At 34.3% G+C, this 20,814-nt stretch overlaps 1 protein-coding gene across 3 annotated transcripts in view; it reads right to left on the bottom strand.

Moving 5' to 3' along the window:
• Positions 1-2,626: 2,626 nt before the first annotated feature.
• Positions 2,627-20,814, bottom strand: part of TMEM144 (transmembrane protein 144) — a 39,107-nt gene continuing 20,919 nt past the window's right edge. For 2 of the 3 annotated variants that reach the window (XM_076010560.1, XM_076010561.1), the window contains exons 7-13: positions 20,449-20,516; positions 18,466-18,584; positions 16,009-16,128; positions 14,790-14,887; positions 10,494-10,547; positions 5,097-5,222; positions 2,627-4,335 (exon numbers count right to left, since the gene is read on the bottom strand). In XM_076010560.1, the coding sequence (XP_075866675.1) occupies positions 4,252-4,335; positions 5,097-5,222; positions 10,494-10,547; positions 14,790-14,887; positions 16,009-16,128; positions 18,466-18,584; positions 20,449-20,516 (669 nt within the window). In that variant the 3' untranslated portion in view covers positions 2,627-4,251. The remainder of the gene's footprint in view (positions 4,336-5,096; positions 5,223-10,493; positions 10,548-14,789; positions 14,888-16,008; positions 16,129-18,465; positions 18,585-20,448; positions 20,517-20,814) is intronic. The other variant, XM_012783605.3, reaches the window with a different exon arrangement.

The following is a 20,814-nucleotide window of genomic DNA, read 5'->3' on the forward strand; positions in this document are numbered from 1 at the left end:
ACATTACTTGTAATACCTAATACAAAGTGAATGCTGCTATGTAAATTGGTGTTATACTGGATTGTTCAGAGGGTGATGACAAGAAAATATCTACACGTGTTCAATATAAATGTGATTATTTTTCCAAATGTTTTCAATCTGTCGTTGGTTGAATCCACAGATGTGGAATCTATAGATATGAGGGTTGATGTAGTCAGTCTTTAGAATCTGAAATGAAAATAGACCTGGCCACCAAACTCTTGGAGGTACAAAAAGTGAAAGTTAAGTGCTCTAAGCCAAAAGAAAAAGAAAAAGAGAGACAGAGAGATCTAGAAAAAGATAATGTGATGTTATTATGTCCGGGTGCTATTGTTTTTTCACCAAAGAAGAATTCCATTTAAACAGACTAATTTTAAAATCTTCATAAAATTCAATGGAGATTTATTTTTTTTTCTTTCTCTTTCTCAAGGAGTGAAAGGCAATATTCTTTAATTTTAAAATAACTCCAGCTCTTTTAAATCTTTTATTTATCAAAGTATAAGTCACAAATATAAAAAAAAATCTACAGCAAAAGTATGATTAAGAATCACCAAGTAAACCTGTAAAAAATGCAAATTCGCTTTCCAGTGTCAGAGATTATCATCCAGTAGGTCGCTGTTGGAAACACAAGAATATGCATTTTTCTTAGTATAAATGGAACTGATTGATCTAGGCTAAGTAGTCTGACCAGTATTTTATACCCCCTCAAAAGAGAACATTACAGAATGAAGATGGACTCAAAGGGTAGCTAAAAATTCGTAACTAGATTCTAACTATATCATTTATTAAAAACATAATGAATTTCTAGAACATTACTCATAGTTAAATATAACAATTTCCAATGTTAATCATTTTTACTCTAGTTGGCATTTTGAATTCACTCATCTGCACTCTTTTATTAGGAAAAATAGCTGAATAATTTAGAATGAATTATAATTGTTTTAGTGCAGTAAAAATCATTTAAAACTGGCTATAAGATGAAAGAATCCAGACACAAATGGGTGCGCACTATATGATTCCATTTGTATGAAATTCTGGAATAGCCAAAAGTTATCTAGACTGGGAGAAAACAGGTTCCTGCACTGGTAGCCTGGGAGAAGGGAGGTTAACTGCAAAGGGCCATAAGAAAATTTTTTTGTGTTACTAGAAATATTTTATACTCTAGACTGTACTGGTGATCACATGCATGTGTATATTTGCTGAAGCTCATAGAACTATCCACTTAAAATGTGTGAATTTTATTGGATGTATAATCATTAATGATGATTTATACCTCATTAAAGATGATTCAAATAGGCTATATGTGTAAGATTTTTTTTTTTAAATGACACCAAATTCTGAAGCAACCAAGTTCTGAAACAACTTTATTAGATAGCTCAAAGATACTCCAGCAGGACCATACTTGGAAACTACAATACAATCCACAGGCAGGAGCAACACTTGGATCCTAGCTGCAAGGGAGCCTAGGAGAGTTGAGTTTGTGGCATCTACTTTTAGGTGTAGGACTCTTAAGTTGGAAAATTTCCAAATTTTGTCTTGATCTTTGTCTTTTATGTGTATGTTTGTGTATGTGTGCATGTGTGTTTTGAAATTTTAAAAAGAAAAGAGAAAAGTAACATCCATTCATAATCTCTTTACCCAAATTAATCACTTTAACATTTAAATATATGCTTTAGAGGTTTTATTCTATTATTTAACATATATTAAAGGGCAAATATATAAATTCATAAAAATGTGAATATTATAGATAATGCTAAAGTTCACCTTGACCCCAGTATTGGCATCTGATCCCATGCTCCATCACAAGAAGCAATCATTATTACGAGTTTGACATATTTTTATAATTTGTTATATAAATATGTATTTATAGAAAATATATATTACTTTGGTTACTAAAAATTTACCTAAATGGTATCATGCTATGCACCTGGTTTTCCAACTTGCCTTTTTCATTCAATGTATTTTTCAGCTCTATCAGTATTGATACTATAGGTCTAATAGTAAAAGTACAAACAAATCAGTACAACAGGAATAAAAGGAGTTTTAGTAGCTCAGGGAAATGCTGTACTATTAATCCTTTAAGACTCATTAGAATTTTCTGTTCCTGTAATAGAAAATTCCTATAATCTGGATGCCATCCTTATTAAGGCTGCGACTTCTACTAAATGCAGTGCTGTCTCTGTACACTAGATGGCAGGATCTCTTTGGTACAGTCATTTCTGATAAAGACAGAAAGCCACGCCAGAAAAAAAATTAAATAAACACAAGAATTTGGCCATACTAGACAAGAAAAAATAAAACTCCAAAACCTCAAAAGAATTAGGCATTCACTTCCTTAGGTTAGCAAACAAAATGGAGATTTGGCAATTGCCCATTTAGACTAACCTCTAGGTAATATGTTGCTTGTTTGGGATCCGTTTTGAAATAGCTTGACTTGTCTGGTAGCAGAAACTACATAATGGTCATAGATTGCTTTTTCATTTTTCTTCTGCAACTGCTTTACTTCACCTTTAAAACTTTGCATATAAATTGGCAATCTCAACTAAAGAATAATTAAAAAGCTATCTGATATAAAATTCTAAAATATGTTTTAAAATGAGAAAATAGCTTTTATATCATATCAATTTATTCAAAGTTTATCAGCATAACTTAATGACATTTCAGGTTAAAATTAAAATGAGTACAAGAAGTTACAATCAAATGTTTATTTGTATTAGCGATTCAATAATTAAACATCAACTCCAGTATCACTTTAAATAGTATTCTTATTGGAGGAATAATAAGTAATTATTTGGATGGGACGGTGGAGAGGGCAGTAGCTCTTCGATGATATTTTCCAGTCTACAGACATTTTGTTTTCTCAAAAACACATAATAATAATAATAGCTAACAATTACATAGTGTTTGCCAAGTACCAGACAGTCATGAACATACAGATTTTAATTTCAGCCGCACAATAACCATAGGAGACAGGTACTACCATTCACTCCACTTTACAGATGAGGAATCTGATACAGGGGCCTTAGGAACTTGTCCAGAGTCACATAACTAAGATGAAGCAGAGGTGGGATTTGAACCCACGAAGACTGGCTTCAGCGTCCATGCATTTAAGGAAAGTGCTGTTTTGTTTCTCCTGCACAGCAGAGTAATATAGGGTGCTATTGGGTGGGAATGGCGAAATTTACATTTGAAAAGGGGTTCCATTATTTAAGGGATTTGGAAACTACTATAATAAATATTGTACTGACAGTCCCAGTTTAGTTTTCTTAAAGACATAAAACCAGCATGTCTGTCATTTTCTTTTGCCTGTTGGAAACCATCAGTTAAAACAGGAAGAAAACAGGAAAACCAGAAAAACCTCATGTCAAAAGGATTTTAGAAAAATATATTTCAGAAGAAAAACTGTACATTCAAAAGAGTGTTAGTCCCTTTAAATTAAGATAAGCTAGAACCTCTCTTTAGCATCTCTAGACTTTCTCCCAAATTTGAAAGTGTACATACCTATATATGTGTATATTTATGTTTATGTGTAGTTGTGAACGTATTACATTATGCACATATTCTTAATGGTGGAAATTGTTCTCTGAGGATAGATTTTATCTGGAGATAATCAAATGTATTTTGGACTAAAATGGGTAGATGATATACAGTTGGGCAATATTAATTTGAAGTAAAAATAAGTTTTGGCTAAAAATAATGAAGTGTGCCTCTTCACATTCAGTTACCAACTGTGACACTGACTTTATCTAGCAAAGGATCCAGATATCTTTGGAATCGAATTCCATTATTAGGTGAGCCTTCTTCCCCTACCCCCTCGCAAGGTATTTCTGTCTCTCTTCATTAATGAAGATAATAAATTAGAAACTTGAACTGTAAATTATTTGTATTAATATATAAACTCCATACTGTTTTCTAGATTATGCAACATGAGGTACATATTGTGGTAAATAGAGCACCCTCAGATGTAATGTAGTAAGAATGGAGATCTTCTAGTCACTCAGTGAAGTCCTACCTTCACAAACAGTTCATCAGAATTTTTCATTTTTATCTTGACTGAAACTCAGTTTTTCTTCATTTTCACATTTGTGGGGGGAAAAAATCATTTGCCCACTCCAAGAGTGGTTGAAATCCATTTGCTGTCATGAAAATAAACTCCGTTCTCAGCATAGTCGTTCTAGTGGACAGTAGAGGTATTCTCTTAATCACTGCTGCCATCTGCTGGTCTGGTGATGCTTAGCTTTTGGAAAAAGCAGTGCATAATGCTCCAGTCAAGATGATGCAAAATGCAAGTAGCATTAATAGGTAGTTTCGTAGACCCTGAATAATAAAAAGGAATAATGGTAATTTAAAAAAACCTGAATCAAATACACAAAGTATACAGACTCTCAAGATTGCTAGGGACTTACTAAGGATCTGTTCTTGCCACCTGTATGAGTTTTTGCTACCCCCTCCAAACAATCATCTAGATTCTTACAAAAACGCACAAGAGCCTTGCTAATTTTTTTTTTGCTGATCTTCTCTGTATCATTCCAATTTTTAGTACATGTGCTGCCGAAGCGAGCACAAGAGCCTTGCTAATTCACCCATTCAGTAAAGACATGTGGCTTCCCCACTATGCATCAGCACGTGCCTTTACACAGCTAATCGTGTAATATGGGAGACAGGAATTAAAGAATGCTACAACATGACAGGGGTGTTAATAAGCAGATCACTGTGCCTGTTTGGGAGTGTGTTATAGGAATCTTAACAATGTTGGTTTGAAAGGCAGGGAGATTCTAACTAACTACAAGGATCAATGAATTGGCTGGGGGAATGGGTCAGCAAGTAGAGATTCCAGGTAGAAGGAATTTTACATGCACAGCCCTGTTGCGAGAAGATAAGATACTTCCCAGGGACTGAAGGAAGTTCAGTGTGATTGGAGCAATGAGAGTTAAGTGGGGCAAGACGAGGTTGGGAGGGCATGGGCCTGGGCGGATGTTATGCTTTTAGGTTTTGTTTTTTCAAGCAATGGGAAGACCTTAAAGGAATGGGCAGCTGGATGTGGTGAAAATTTCAGATCTGAATTTTGTAAAGCCTACACTTTTTTTTGGCAGGATGGTGAACAGATTGGAGGGGCCAGATGGATGCAAGGAGACCAGTGCGGATGTGACTGCAGTCCTCCGGGGGAAAGATGATGAGATGCAGATGGAGAGTTGGAGACGGATCTAAAGGATGAGGAGGAAACACAGAGATGGGTGTGAAGATGTGAAGAATGCCTAAGTTTGACTTGCCCCACTACATACTGGGCACTGGTCTTAAAAATGGAAATACTGAGAATCACTTCCCTATGTAGCCCAGTTCCTCTTTGGATTAACAAAGAAAGATCTTCCTGTGTTAAGCAGAAATATTTAATTTCTTCTAAGTTCTATTGCTAGGGGTATGGGTAGATTGATTTTAATATCTCTCCCACAAGATAAATCCTGAAACATTGAAAAATAACTATCTTATATCCCCCCCAAGGCATCTCTTTTCCTGGTCAATATGTTAGATCTTTGGCCATTTTTCATATGCAATGGTTTCAAGCTCCTGTACTGTCCTGGCTGTCCCTCCTTAATGACAGACCCTGTTATTCTAAGAGAAGGTTTGAACATCACAAAGTAAAAAAAATTGGATTAGCACCTCTCTAATTTTAGATATATGGTCTAAGATTCAGACTTTTAAATAGTCAATTCATATAATTCTATTATTATAGAATATAATAATATATTTTCCTTTTTTAAAAGGAAAAATAACAGTGATTCATTTATAAGTCACGCAGAAGCCACACAAGGGTTCTGGGAGGAAAATGGGGACTGGAGAGGCAGCAACTCCAGGCAGCACTAGGCATCCTGCCTGCTTCAGATCTGCAGGGAAGAGGGCTGATGGCTCCCTCCCTTGTGAAGATTCTGGCCGCTGGGGTGTGTCAGGCAAACAGCCTCACACTACCCAAATTTGGGGCAAAACTTCAGGGAAGGCAGTAGGAATGGAATGCTGTGTCCCTGGGGAGAGAACTGACTGACCAGTGGCGTTTCATAAAAGCAGTACCCTGGGCTCTGTCAGGGGCTGATCCCCAGGGCTACACTGGATTCACGAGATCTCCCCAGGGCCTGAAGGAATCAGTGAGGAACATGCACCAAAACGTGGGTTCCTACAGCCAGAGGGTGTATAGTGAAGGTTAGGGCAGGGAGACTCATTTTCCCCTGCAAAGATACAAGGGAGGTTTCTATCTTTGTTGCTCTGTAACCAGGTCTGTTTTGAGAGAAACCCAGGAAGGGAAGTTCTAACTGGGCTCCCACAGGCAACACGGTGGGGGTAGGGTAGGCCAGTATGACACACAGCTCTCCTGGCTCCTTTTGCAGGGGAAGTCCCACTGCGAAAGGTCTGGGCTGGTCTCATTCTGGTCTCAAGACATCATACTTCCTTAGAGGTCTTGTGTTTCCAGTTTACTGAAAGAATACAGAGATCAGAGGTAAATTTGTGTTACAAATCTGGACAGAGAAGACAGAGCAGAAACAAAGTCCAGGATCAGGGTAATGTGAAAACTGCCCAGGAAACTTGTTCTTTCATATTATTAGCTCTTAAGATAATGCCAATTAATACATAACCAAAACAACACCTGTATATCCTATTACACACACACACACACACACACACACACACATACTCTTTCTTCATTTTAATAAAGACCAGTTGACCTGTCTGGTTCACAATAATCCTATGATCCTCAGCACTAACAGAAGCCAACCTAATCATAGGTTCTGCAAGTGAAAGACAGCACCCCAATACCTTGCCAAGTGCAGAGCAACTTATTTAAACACACACACACACACACTCCTATAGTAAGGCTTGACATTTCCCAACATCTCTTTCTTCATTTTTAAGACTGTAGTCTTAACCTAGATGCTACTACTAGTGCAGAATAGGCACTCCGTAAATTTTTGTTCAAAGAATAAATACACTCAGGTAGCTTCCAAACATATTTTATGAATTAGAAATTAATGCAGTTACTTAAAATATGTGGCTTCAATTATAAGCACTCTACAACCTAATTATGTGAATTACTAAACACTATTTTATTACCTATATAGACAGAAGAATAATGTTCTCAGGGAGTAAAAATAACTATTTCCCTTCAAGGTTAAGAATCTACCAAAACTGCCTTGTTTCCCAGGGTAAAAGACTGATTATACCTGGGCAATAGCAATAGCTTCCTTCATCAAAGGTGAACGTTAACTCTTGGAAAGAGCGTATTAACATTTTTCCCAAAGCAAAAAGTTTTAAACTTGGACTTCCAAAGTAGCTTCCAAGATAATATTAATAGACCATTTCATTCTTTATCTGGGAGTAGCTACTGACCTATCAATTATTGTGGTAATAATTCTCTGCTTTAGTATTACTGTAGACATACTGACTACAGTATATTGGTAAAAATACAATTTATATCTAGCTTAAAATGTAATACTCTAGAAAAAAAACTTCTCAAAGTGTAACAGATAATCAGATATAAAAGAGCATCAGAGGTACAAAACTCACCATTCAACTCTTTCACACAAATGGTGCTTGGAGCTCAGATCAGGTCCTTACAGCTGTACATTGACTTGTCCCACTGTACAGTGGGCACTGGTCTTAAAGATGGGAAATACTGAGAACTACTTCCCTATGCAGCCCAGTTCCTCTTTGGATCAACAAAGAAAGATCTTCCTTGAAGGAGGAAGAACTGCTTTAAGAGTATATAACTGACAGGAATGAAGAGGCACAAAGATAAAGCTTTTGCTTTTGTTTTCTTCTTTAGAGAGGTTGTAGGGTTTTGTCTTGTTTCTAACAAAAACACTCTAAAAATAATCTTACAAGATTTTGATTTTGGTATTTAGTTAGTGACTCTTTCCTAAACAAGTTGACAAATAAAATATTTAAAACTTTTCTTTCAATCAGCTATCAAAAGGCAACTTGGCATCTGACATCCAGTGAATGATAAGTACCTCTAGAGATCCTTAAATTTTGTGGACAGATTCATAAAGTTTTTGTTTGTTTGTTTGTTCTTAACTCTAGAAAAGTCAATAACTTACTCTTTGTCAATAACCAAGTTGATAACCACTCTTTCAGCCTGGCCTTCTCTCTTTTTCAATACTTGTAATTTTATCTTAGTCATTGTTTAAAATAGAAAAGAGCAGATAGTCATTTCTAATGTTTAAAAATCCTTACTTTATAAGAAAACTGTCCCAGCTAATCTAAATTACAAAAAAATCAGGAATAGGGGACATGTGCTGTTATGCTTTTTTATTTTTTGCCTATTTCTAGATAAATAATTGGCCAAACTTTAGAACCTACTCTGAAAATTCTAGAAAGAGCTCCCCTGGAATTTTATAGGAATCACACTGAATATAATTGGGGAGAACTATCTAATGATCATAATGAGTAGTTCTGTTAAGAATATGGTGAGTCTCCCCCTTTGTTCTGATCTTCCATGTCCTCTAGCAAATTTTTGTAGTAAAGTAAAATATAATATTTTATAAATCTCACACTTTACATGTTAATTTTTTTCTTAAACTTATGTAATTTTTGTGGTTATTATTAACAGCATTGTTTCCTTCTTTTTAATTGGTTATTGGTGGTATATTAAAAAGCTATTGATTTTATATTTACCTTATATCCCAAACCTTATTAAATGATCTTATTGGACTTTAAGATTTTTAGCTGATTCTCTTAAATTTTTAAAAATGTTACCTGCAAATGATAATTTTCTCATTTCTTTTCCTATATTTTTTTGTTTCATTTCTTATTCTTGTCTTTTCAAACTAGAGCTACAGAGAATATTGAATAATAATGGTGATTAAGAAATCTTTGACTTCCAAATTGCATAGAACTCTTATTTTCACCTTAGGTATGTATTTGCCATTGTTTTTGGATAGACATCCTTAACTAAAGCATCCTTTTATTTCTAGCTTATTGAGAGATTAATACAGTAGATATTATCACATCCTTTTCCTCTGTTTATCTAATATGGTAGTAAATAACATTTATGGTTTGGATATTATGAACCATCCCTGCATTCCTGAATTAAACCCTACTTGGTCATGGTATATTAGTCTTAAAAGCTACCTCTCTACTTGGTCTGAGGTGTCTTTTTAAAGATGTCTTTAGGAAAAAAAAAACTTCCCTTGAATGTTTTTTAGCATCCTTTTAAAGGACTCTGAAGAATGAAATCTAGGCCAACTGGTTAGGGATTCTCTCTTCACAGAGAGTTCTTATACATAGCTAAGAGGATTTTCAATTCACTACTGATATTATTGTAGTAGTGACCAAAACAATTTTGAAGTGGTTTAATATAAATCTGGGAATTTTACTTGTGTTACCATAGTATAGCTTTTTAAATCAAAACATTTCATTTAGAATGGTTGAAATGATGTTTTAAATTTAAAATTGAATAAACGTTTTAAAGATCAGCTAGGAATACGTTCACTTTATGGCTCCCAGAGACTAGCAACAGTGATCTTCTCAGAACCAGGAATTATTTGCTATTACAGCTGCATATTAAGACAGAAATGACAGTGTCTATGATTCCCTGACACGGAGTTTTTGGATCTATATTGTCTTTAATTAAAACACATACAAAATATTAATCACATATATTTCTCAACTGGAGATTTTTTCCACAAGTAGGAGTAGCTAGGAAAAGCTCTAAAGCATGATTTAAAAAAGCTAATTGATTTTTCCTTTCTTTTTTAAAGACACAATCTTGCTATGTTGTCCAGACTGGACTCGAACTCCTGGTCTCAAACGATGCTCCCAGCTCAGCCTCCCAAGTAGGTGGACTACATGACTACTATGCACCACTGCACCCAGCAAAGCAATTTTTAGTGAATATTCATATACATACACATTTACTAGAACTATTTTGGCGAATGGAATTGTAAATTCCTACCATCATACTGAAAGGGAAATGGAAATAGCCCCCTGTTACCATGTGTTTTCCTGTAAAGCTGCTGGCTTGACATGGAGGCCTTTGGGAGACATAGGGACCAATATAAAGATCTATTTCCAAATACCCATCACCTCCAGGGATATTTGAACCTTTAGCATAAAAAAATCTTTCATCTTGTTTATCCACCGTATTTTACTCTAAACAAATTTCCCTCTCTCACATTTTATAAGGTTATTATAGTAAAATCACTGCAGGGAATTTAAAGTCAACTAAACCATTTTTTTTCCACTGGAGATGAAGGTGGAGAGAGACATAATGTTTCATAATAATTATCATAGCTCTTATACTTTTTTTGCCTAATGAGGTAGGCATTATAACATTTTGAACATTTTATCTGTCCAATCCATTCATGTGTTGGCTGCTCTAGGCTTAGGCATCGCATGTGGTTTTTAGAAAATAACACAAACATAATATTAAATAATTTTCTTACCTGGACCTATTCCTATTTTCTAAATCTTCCCTTTCTTGTACATACCTGTATTTCTTTAAACATGAAGACACCCCACACTGCAGCTATTAATCCTGGACCCTTAAATAAAAATGAGAACTTTAATTAAATTGGATATTTACCTATGACTATGCTCTATATAAATCTAGTAAATATGAAACAATGTGAAAATATTTTCAAGGAAAACTATCCATTATCTCAACCCTAAATTGCACATTAAGCTAAACAGTAAGTAAAAAATATTTTTGGTTTTCTTTTTCATTGTCTTCATTTTTATTATTTTGGTGATGCTCTTAATATTTTGTGCCATAGAATATTTTAATGTGATATGTTTATAATAAATTAATGAACAAATAGTTTATTTTTCTATTGATCTAGTTTCGTAGGATACTAGTGCCTTAGGATACTAGAAATGGGATTAATATGAAAAAGTGTATGAACTTTCTTTGGTGTGAAATAATCTCATAACTGAAAAAAATTTGTAATGTTCTTTTGGACAAATAATGTGCATATGGAAGTAGCTTGTACTTTTAGGAAAAAAATGTAACTGATACTACTGCAGAGCCATCAAGTATAGCTAACATTCAACACTAATGAATGCTAAAAGAAGTTTCGTGGGAAGATAAAAAAAGTCATGTAAGAAAAAAAAGGCATTACTGGGCAGGAGACAAAGACAGAATGAACTAATAGGGGACAAAGAATATGAGAAGATATAAGCTAAGAAAAGGGATGATTCTATTCTGCATTTTGAAAACTTTGAGCTATTTAAGTTTGGTGTTAATTTTTTTTTTTAGCCAAGAAGGAAAAGAATTGGAATGTGGATTAATCATGATCTTTGTGGAGAAGGTGTATTGTATAAGCATTTTTATGATTCCTCTTCAGGCCTTGCGGGACTCTGCAAGAGTTTTAAATAAAAGATTCCAAAATGTTTCCCCCCTGCTACTATTCCAACTGTCTAAATGACTAGGTCAACAAAGTTTGGTTCTACTCCCGGTGTATAAAGCAGTAAAAATACATTACTCTCTCTGTTTATCAGCATCTGGAAAGTCAACATCAAAAGAGCCAGAGAAATAGGTCAAAGGAACTGCCTTTTATAATATCAATGATGTAAACTCTTAAAGCCTCACAATCCAAATCAAATGAGAAGCATATGGGCCTTTAAGGCTTTGACTTTTTTTTAAAAATTTTCGACAGAATGGGAGGGAATAATAGAATTAGGGATATAATATTAATGTCATACTAAGAATTTTCATCCTTTTTAATCTGAAAATCCATTTCCCTTTAGAGAACATGGTAGAAGACAATACCACAAGGTATCACTGACCTTGGAAACTTTTTGTCTGATGACTTTCTAAATATTAGTTTAAGCATGGCCTAAAAGTTACTGTGAAGAGGAAGTAATGTTGTTATAGGAACTAGGGCTTTGCTAAAAGAAATGCAAGCATAGGTCAAAGTATGTACAGACTCTTTGACTCAAGTCCAGAAGAGCCAAATAGGAAGATTATCTTAGACAGGGGTTACAACTGCCTTGGTAATTAGAATTCTGTATTTTCCTCTTGTAAACAAATACAAATTACATGTAAATTAGCCTTGGAAAACAAGGTGAGCTTGATCATGTCCTGAGAAGCCGAACCTTCTGGATAAGCTTGGATTCAGCTTTTGAAATTAACAGGGAAGACTTGCAGCAGAGGTATAACAGGTTCTTGACCCTGCTAAGTGGGTTTTTTCTTTTGTTCTTTTTTGTTTTTGGCTTTTTAATTAAATGTTATTTGCCAATAAACAAAATAGATGCTACTGCCAAGGAACTTCTAGTCTAGTCACCATTGGATATGTAACCATGGAAATATTCGTACATGGGAAGAACAGTGCTGCTGGAATTTAAAGACTGTACTCTTTTGATAAAATAAGATTGGCCTTATTCATAATTGCTGGAGCTGGGTGATAGGTATGTTTAAAATTTTGCATTAAAAAAAGTTAAAATCTAGTCCTACCAAAAATAAAAATAACAACAAAAAAAATAAAGAAGAATGTAAGATCCTTGAGAATAGGGACTGAATCTTTTCTGTGTGTAGAGAGGGTTGGCCATGGATAAAGTGACACAAATGAAAACCTAGTAGCAATAGAGACCTATTCCCTTACCTCCCCAAAATACTTGTCCTTCCCAGTTAACGACCCATGAGCACCTGGTGAGCAAGTTACACCTGGTGAGTTATATGACTCTGCTTACATTACAGTTTTCAAGAATAATCCGTGATTGGGCAGGTCTCTAAAACCCACAGTGACCACTCTCCCTTACCCTCTTGCCCACACTCACCTACCTCAGAGATTTCTTTTCTCTGAATTAGGCTCTAATGTTTTGTTCTCAGTCCTTATCATAACTCCATACAAGAAACAGTGGCAGGAAAATAATTTCTTTGTCTACTATAACATTTTTGTGAAGGATACTATTTATTTGTTGTTCAATATTCTCTTTAAAGGCCTCATATATAAATTCTATTAAGAATTTAGTGCAAGAAAAGAATTGGTATCTTCTGAAGAAATAATATGTTACAAGTTAATAAGAATCAGCTACACCATTGTATTACCCCATTGGAAGCACAAAGTAAAAACTTAATGTTTAATCACCGCAACTGTTTTCTCTTTGTGCTATTTGCTCCCCTTATCATCTTTGTCACAGTTTTGATTTTCTATTTGTGTTTGCATTTCTGTCTGTCTTGTGTAACTTTATTGTATCTGTGGATTTTATGTAAAATTGCCTCAAACTCTTTTTGGAGAATCCATATCTGTTCAAGAATATAATTTGATTTAAAGAAAAAAATCACTACCATATGATAAAGATAAAAGTTTACATTTGATGTAAATAATGATAATCTGTTTTAATTAATATTACTCCTTCTTATGTAGTGGGATTTAATACTGTCAAATATTACTTAGCTAAGGAACATATCATATTGTATACTTTTCTTTATAAATTTGCTTTTAAGCCTTTAACAGGTAAGCTTTATACCCCACTGCTAGTTATATTTTTCTGTCACTTCCAACATTAAATATCCTTGAGCTAAGGAGGAACAAATCCCTTCTTAAAAAGAATTTGGGTTGGGTCCTTTGCCAGTCCCATTGTTAGGATTTTAGACCTAAAGGAATTCCTTACAACTTGCTGGATCTTCCCTCAGCAGGGATTAAGAATATTCAAATATGGGTTCTTTATATAAAATTCTTTATTATTTGAATCTAGTTGCATTTGAAAGCTAATATTTGATGAACAGAGTAGAACTGTCAAAAATAAACTGTTTGAAACCTAGAGTTTATATCAAACTTTTATGCAATGTGTTTTAGATTAGACAAGGTGTTTAAAAAAATCAGTTTTCTAGGTTTACAGAGGTGTGTTGCTAACATATTTTAGGCAAATTTTGTTTGGGATGATGATTTAGGAAGCAGGACATACAGCTGAACATCTAGTTAGCAATCTACAATACGTAGGGTAGACATAAGAGTCCAAAAAGAAAGTAGTTCCTTGTATGTATATATTGATGCTAGTACCACAATGAACCTGAAGCCAATTCTCAATTGGAATCCGTGTTGATGGCAGAAAGTAGTACTGTGTATTTAGAAGTCTTCGGATTTTTCATTAGCTACATGATTTTAGACAATGCTCTTAGCTATTGCCTCAGTTTGCTCATTTTCAGAATGGAGATAAACCTATCAATACTTATCCTGCCTATGTAAAAAAAAAAAAATGTGTTTTTCTGTTACCTAACTTCTTTTACCTAACCTATACTTTACATAATTGGCACCTAAAATATCAGATGAAGCAAATTGTATTAAGTATGTGATAATAAATGGCATTATCCAGAGACAATACCATACATTAGCACTATCTGAAAGTTTTCCTTACAACGAAGTACTGTATCAAGAGGAGTCTGAAGTACTTTTAGTTTTACCAGGTTGTCATGTGATTACAAGTGTGATAATATACATAACATCACTTTTTATATTTATAAATTATTATATAGAGACTAATGTTGCTATAAATAGCAAATTATAACATACCCCAAATTATATTAGGTAAAATGATCAAATAAAACACTGCAAGGATATTAAAGATTAAGGATTAACAAACCTGCTAAAGTGAAATTAGAAATATTGCTCAGCAATCGAGGACATGAAGATTAGAGAGTGTCAGTATATGTACGTGAATCTATTAATTTCACTCCTCAGAAATAGAACTTCATGATAGTCTTTATTGATTCACTGAGAGTGCTTCAGAAAAATTGGATTTACATTTGTAAAACAAAAATTTGGAAAAATAGTTCAGCTACTTACAGCAGTGATTATCGGAAAACTGATCACAGCACTTAGAGAGTGATTAGCTATGAACCAACAGCAGGTAGCTATCGCCCAAAGTATTCCGGACACGAATCCTGCAACACACATAGACAACACACATTTGCAAACCACATTCCTTTCATGAAAAATTCACACTGTAGACACAACAGGAATATCAAAGTGCATATAAACATACATTGTTGGCCAATGTGGATTTTTGAGCTGTGTTTTATGGTCATTTTAGAAACCAGATAATTTCTCTACTCTTGACTGCTATGAGTAAAGAATCAATTCTTTCACTTTGCTGACATTAAATAAAGTACCCAAAGTAGTAGAAGAGGTAGGGACTGGATAGTGGAATGGGGCTTAGGAAAGATACTGGACCTGAACATTCATTCTCTGCAAAACCATTTTAGTCTATACCATAAAGTGAGATTCAGAGTGATGCTATAGCAAAAAAAAACAAAAACAATATTTAAGTGAAAATGCCAGCTCAAATTTTCACAATCCTTCGCTAGGCATTCAGTAAATATTCTACCATTTTCTGTAAGGTGGCACACTTTAGGGTAAATCAGTCAGGCATTCAAAATGAAACTGCAACTTATGCTTTCTTCTTTAAAAAATTTTACTTGCAGATCTATATTCCAAATTAAATTATAGTAAATTCCTAAATGAGAATTGTTTTCTTTTAATAACCAGCGCCTAATGGATTAAGTCCAAAAGCATGTGTATTTAACATACACCTTTTTTTGAATTCTATAACAATCTTTTCTTACTTTGTAGAGAAACTGTTTTCCCAAGTGACTGCAGATTCCTATTTGTTAATACTGGTTTTTTTTTTAAAGAGTCACAGCACTCTGACATTTAATATGAATCCTTAGATAGTGAAAAAGAAATAGTGAAGACTGATGATTAATATAGAATATTTTTGGCAAAGGAAAAGATCTTAGATTCATTGTTTAAGTTTTAGGTTCTGTAATAATGATCCACAGTTCATATCTAGTTTCATGGGTTTTAAATACTTCATATTTGGTAGTGAGCTGGGCCAAAGTTATTAAGGCAATGAATGAACACATAACACACACACACACACACACACACACACACACACACACACACACACACACACAAGATAGCTTGGTTTCCAAAAGAAAATTATTCAAGCTAAATGAGTAATGTATGATAATTTCACATAAGAAGAAGTAAATATTCTTACCTGGTAAGACTGCCTCAGGATAGAGTCTAGGATTATTTTTCATGGCTATACAGTAGGCCACAAAGTAGACTGTACTTGTAAGAAAGATGCCGCTGAAGTGTGCAAAAACATAGTCTAAATCTGAAAATACAGATTATAAAACTCTCAAATGTCATTTTTAATCATTCCAAATATAGTTAGATTTCTGAAAATAAACTCATCAAAATTACCCTTAAAAGTAAAGAAACCATTCATTGTACTTAATCATCCTAGTTTTCTACATTTTGTTCATATACAATTCTATTTAATCTGTTTAAAATCTAGAAATATTAAGAAGCAAATCAGTTACTATAACAAAATCTAAAAGGCTAGTTTTTATGATCATCTGGGAAAGCTAAGTAAGAAACAATGAATTATGTGACTATGATGTTTACACTTAGGTATTCATACCTAATTTTATTAATGACTGTAGCAATTACAGAAAATCTCCAGGTTGACGGCAGTGGGGATGTGGGGGAAAAAATTAGGGGGAGCTAATTTTATATTGTCTATGATCAATCTGAGAACAGCATCTCTGTTGCACATGACAGATATGCAGAAGGATATTTGGAGAGTTATTCCAAAGAGGGTTTTATTCAGTTGTTTATTACAAATCTAAGTACATGGGGGAGTTAATAACCCATGATGGTGGCCCAATCCCTGAAAAACCCCTAACTCCACTGACTGTTCAAGCAGATGGTACTCTGGCCACACAGATGGGTGCACGACAGGTTTTTGGCTGAGAAACCTACATTGGACTCAATGTTTATGTCACTTAAAATTTTGATAAAGATGAGCAGCCATATTTAGGGAGGGAAGCTTGAAGGACAAAGAGTTTGTCTTTTCTTCTAAGTCTTAAATCCCACTTCTGGATTATATAAGAATACATCATCTATGGACCACCACAAAAGACAGCAAAACATAGCAATTAAAAGCATGGACCACCTAAGTGCAAATTCTCATGCCACTAATCGCTAACTTTACGGCTTGGGCAAATCATCTTGTCTCTCTGTTTTAATTTTTCAATTGTACAACTAAGATAATAATGGTATCAGTTGCTATGAGGGTTAACTGAGTTAGTATTTGTAAAGGACTTAGGACACATCACATATTACATATGTGTTTGTTAAATAAATAAAATTTTAAAAGTCATCCTAGAATAAACTGGAACAAAGTGTTCCTATCATATTACATTCAGAGTGGTCAGATGAGCAAGATTCCTAAGAACTCATTGTTCTATTTATTTGAAGAGATTTTTGAGGACATTGTTTATTATGTCCCAGTACCAAGAACAACTGTAGTCCTGAACAATTAGTTGTTTTTATCTTGTGCTCATTGAATCATGGGACTCATTTGATTTCCCTCATGGCTACAAGAAACCTGCAAGCCAAATGTATGGCTCATTTCTGGCAAGTATGCAAGTGTAGTACAAAGTTTTTAGGCTCTTTCCTGGTTCCTTTTATTTTCCCACTCTTGTTTTCCTCCTCTTTTAATTTATCCTATGTTATTCTATTTGTATGAGTTTTCATTCTTTTATAAAAATAAAAAAGTATTTTTATTAAATCTTAACAAAAGAAATCAATAAAAGGTCTGAGTACTGGACATAGGGACTAAATAGAAAAAATATGGAAATTATAGCATCTACTCAGAATCGATCCACTGTTAAAGATGAGTTCAAATCTCAATTTCTTCAACAATCTTTGTCTTGTGACTTTTGCTCTCCAAACTTCTCCCTTATCTGAACACAGATCACATTAATTTTTTGTACCATCTGATTTAGAACTTTATTTTATCCATGATTGCATTCTCTTATCATTTCCTGGGTATAAGCCATGTTTCAACATAATTATAGCAAGTAGACACTCTTTCATCTCTTTTTGAGCTTGTACCAGGCTATTGCATACAGTGTTGAGTTCACTCCTAAGAGATTAATGGAAACTGGAAACTGAGATATTAACAGGAAGCATTAAGTTGGCCTTTCAACTCACTAGTTTGTGCTTGAAAAATAATATCCTTTGACTAAATAGGCTACACTTTGACCTTTACTAAGGCTATACTTTGACCTTTACTTGATTTTAAAGTACGAGTACTATACGTTTGCCTTTTGTAAAAGAGCAGAAGAATACATATTTTCCTAGACATCATCTAACTGGAAAATAATCTCCAAATCCTTATGGGAAAGCCAGAAACCATCTGTTAAGATCCAAAGAGTTGAAATGAATTCTGACCAAAGTTGATTGTATTTGTATGTTAAAGATCATACAAAAATATTCAGTCCTTTCTTTCTTTTAGTCTTCAGTGCCTTTCTAATTCACCACTTACAATGAACAGGTAAGATCCAATCTACATACCAATATTTACTAATATTATAATTCTTCTTATAATCACAAAAAGGATATTAATGATTTTGTTTATAAAGGAAAATGACTGTACTCTCACCATACTGGCTTGCCCCCGCGTATATACTATCATTTCTTTTGCTATGGTCCTTGATATAAATAATTGGCACAAATGTAGATCCATAGAGAACTCCGGATATCACTGCAAGAGTGCAGCCCCTTCAAAACAAAAATAAATCACTATTAATCTTGGTCCAAAGCAATATTTCTGACAAGCACACAAATAGAATCACAACTAAAGGATGCTTCAAAATGCAAATCACAAGCAGTTAAGCAGAAAGCACCCATCTATCTCAAGCTCTGTGACTGGCAGAAGTCAGAGAAACACTCCACAATGTTAATGCTGCATCAGGACTAGGACGGTAGCTTCAGTCCTCCACTGACTAATTTTGGAAGTACATGATTTACAAAAGTTTTAATAGATTATCATTATAAGTCATCATTACATAGATGAGACTATTGCTACTGTTATATTGTACAGTCTACATAAATAAACTTGGCTCTCTAAATTATTTGATATTTGTGGACTGATACTATGCCTTATGCTTGGTTTTTAAACACCCTGTAATACCCAGCATAGAACTAGCATAGACTAAGTGCCAAACATATGTTTGTTCAAAACAACTATTGAGATCCACAGACTTGCCTATGCCTCAATTGACAATGGCTTGGTCAAGAGGAAGTGCTGATTCAATCAAATAATCTGGATATTTCAAGTGAAACATTTCTTATTATAATGTAAGGAAAAAAAAAGTTTCATTTTAAGCACTGGAGTCATCCTAACTCCCCAGACTTGGGCTGCATCTGCATGAAGCAAGCATTTCCAATGATTCTGAGGGAGGTGATTGATATTTTGGAATAGTCCCTTGAAGTTAATACAAAAAACAATGACATAAAACAGAAAGTTGTAGGAAAAAAGGATTCCCTCCAAAGCCTAAAAACAAATTCTTAGTTAATTTTAATACTGCTTTAAGGAGCATGAGTGTGTAGAGACTGCCAGGGCCACCCTCGCAAGGTGTTCTGCTCTCACTGCAAGTCCCTGTGTGATATGAGCCTGGACTTCATAGTCCTGGGTTATCCCAAACACAAACACCACTAATAGATTAGGCCTAGCAAATTACTTTTTTAAACAAAAACCCTCTTAATGGAGGAGATGTTTTGTGAAAAAAATGTTTTGAAAAAAATTTTTTGAAACGTTTTTTTAATTCAGAGGCAAAGACAACAACATATTTATTTATTCCAAAGCTTGTTTTTTATTAGTTGATGCATTCATTCAATTTGTTCCAATATTTATTGAGTACCTACTATGTGCCAGGTGATGCTCTGTTCCACCGTGAAGGTATATGCTATCTAAGGGAAGGCTTTATATTCTTGAGTAAAAAGAAGATATCACCACATAAAGTTAAAAACAAGTCATCAATTATGAAATGTAAGGTATTAACTATTATATAATTTCATATTTCCTTGGTAGTCCAAAAAATAAAATGCAAACACTCTGAAGACTGATGATGAGTCTAATAACTCTCTGAATCCAAATGAATGTAGTGGGGGTAGAACCCACATGGACACAGAATATTCCACTATATTTGATAATGAATGTCTTGGGATTATAAAATTGTCCAAAACATGATCAGAGATATTGCCAGCGTAGGGTGGACATCCTGGATGGTGCAGTACTAGAGAAGTTCTTGCCTAATACTGTGACTGCTGAGAGCATGTTGGTTATTATACTACCTCTTTCACTTTAGGTGCACAAGTTCTGCAAAATGAAGTTGCTTTTGTTCTTTACTTACTGGTTGGAGATACTACAATGGCTTAGTAATTCCTTGAAGCAGCTGGGCTCAAGGGCATCTGTACCTAAAATTCAGCAGGGGGCAAAGAAAACTTTGCCCCATAGAACTAAAGGTAAAGCTTGCAGTACCATTTTCTTCTGGAACTCAGGTGAATATCACTTCTCTCTGTGAATCCCTGTTTCAACCAAATATTAAATAGAATAACGAACCAAGAAGTAACCTCTCCTTACACTATGCGGTAGTGTACTCTAGAAAGTCTATCCACCCAGGAACAGGGAACTTGACATTCGTTGATCACCTATTGAAAACATTGGCAAAAACCAAAACAAAAAGAGAATTCAGTTGAAAATCACACTGGTGACAAAAGATTCCCAGTGTTTTTCTGTCCTCTCTCAAACATGCTTTAAAATATGAACACATCACCTATGCACTCTCCTATCTATAGACTCAACTGTTTCTAATCCTGTTCCTCTTTCATTCAAAATAGTTTGGCAGTTGGAAAGTTCTCCACTTAAAATGTTCACAGTTTCATATGTGGCTACACTTATCGAAACTAACAAAAAGTTATTAACTCTTGTCTTTCATTAGCATATTTT

Source organism: Microcebus murinus, chromosome 15 (assembly GCF_040939455.1).
Source record: "Microcebus murinus isolate Inina chromosome 15, M.murinus_Inina_mat1.0, whole genome shotgun sequence".
Taxonomy (NCBI): domain Eukaryota; kingdom Metazoa; phylum Chordata; class Mammalia; order Primates; family Cheirogaleidae; genus Microcebus; species Microcebus murinus.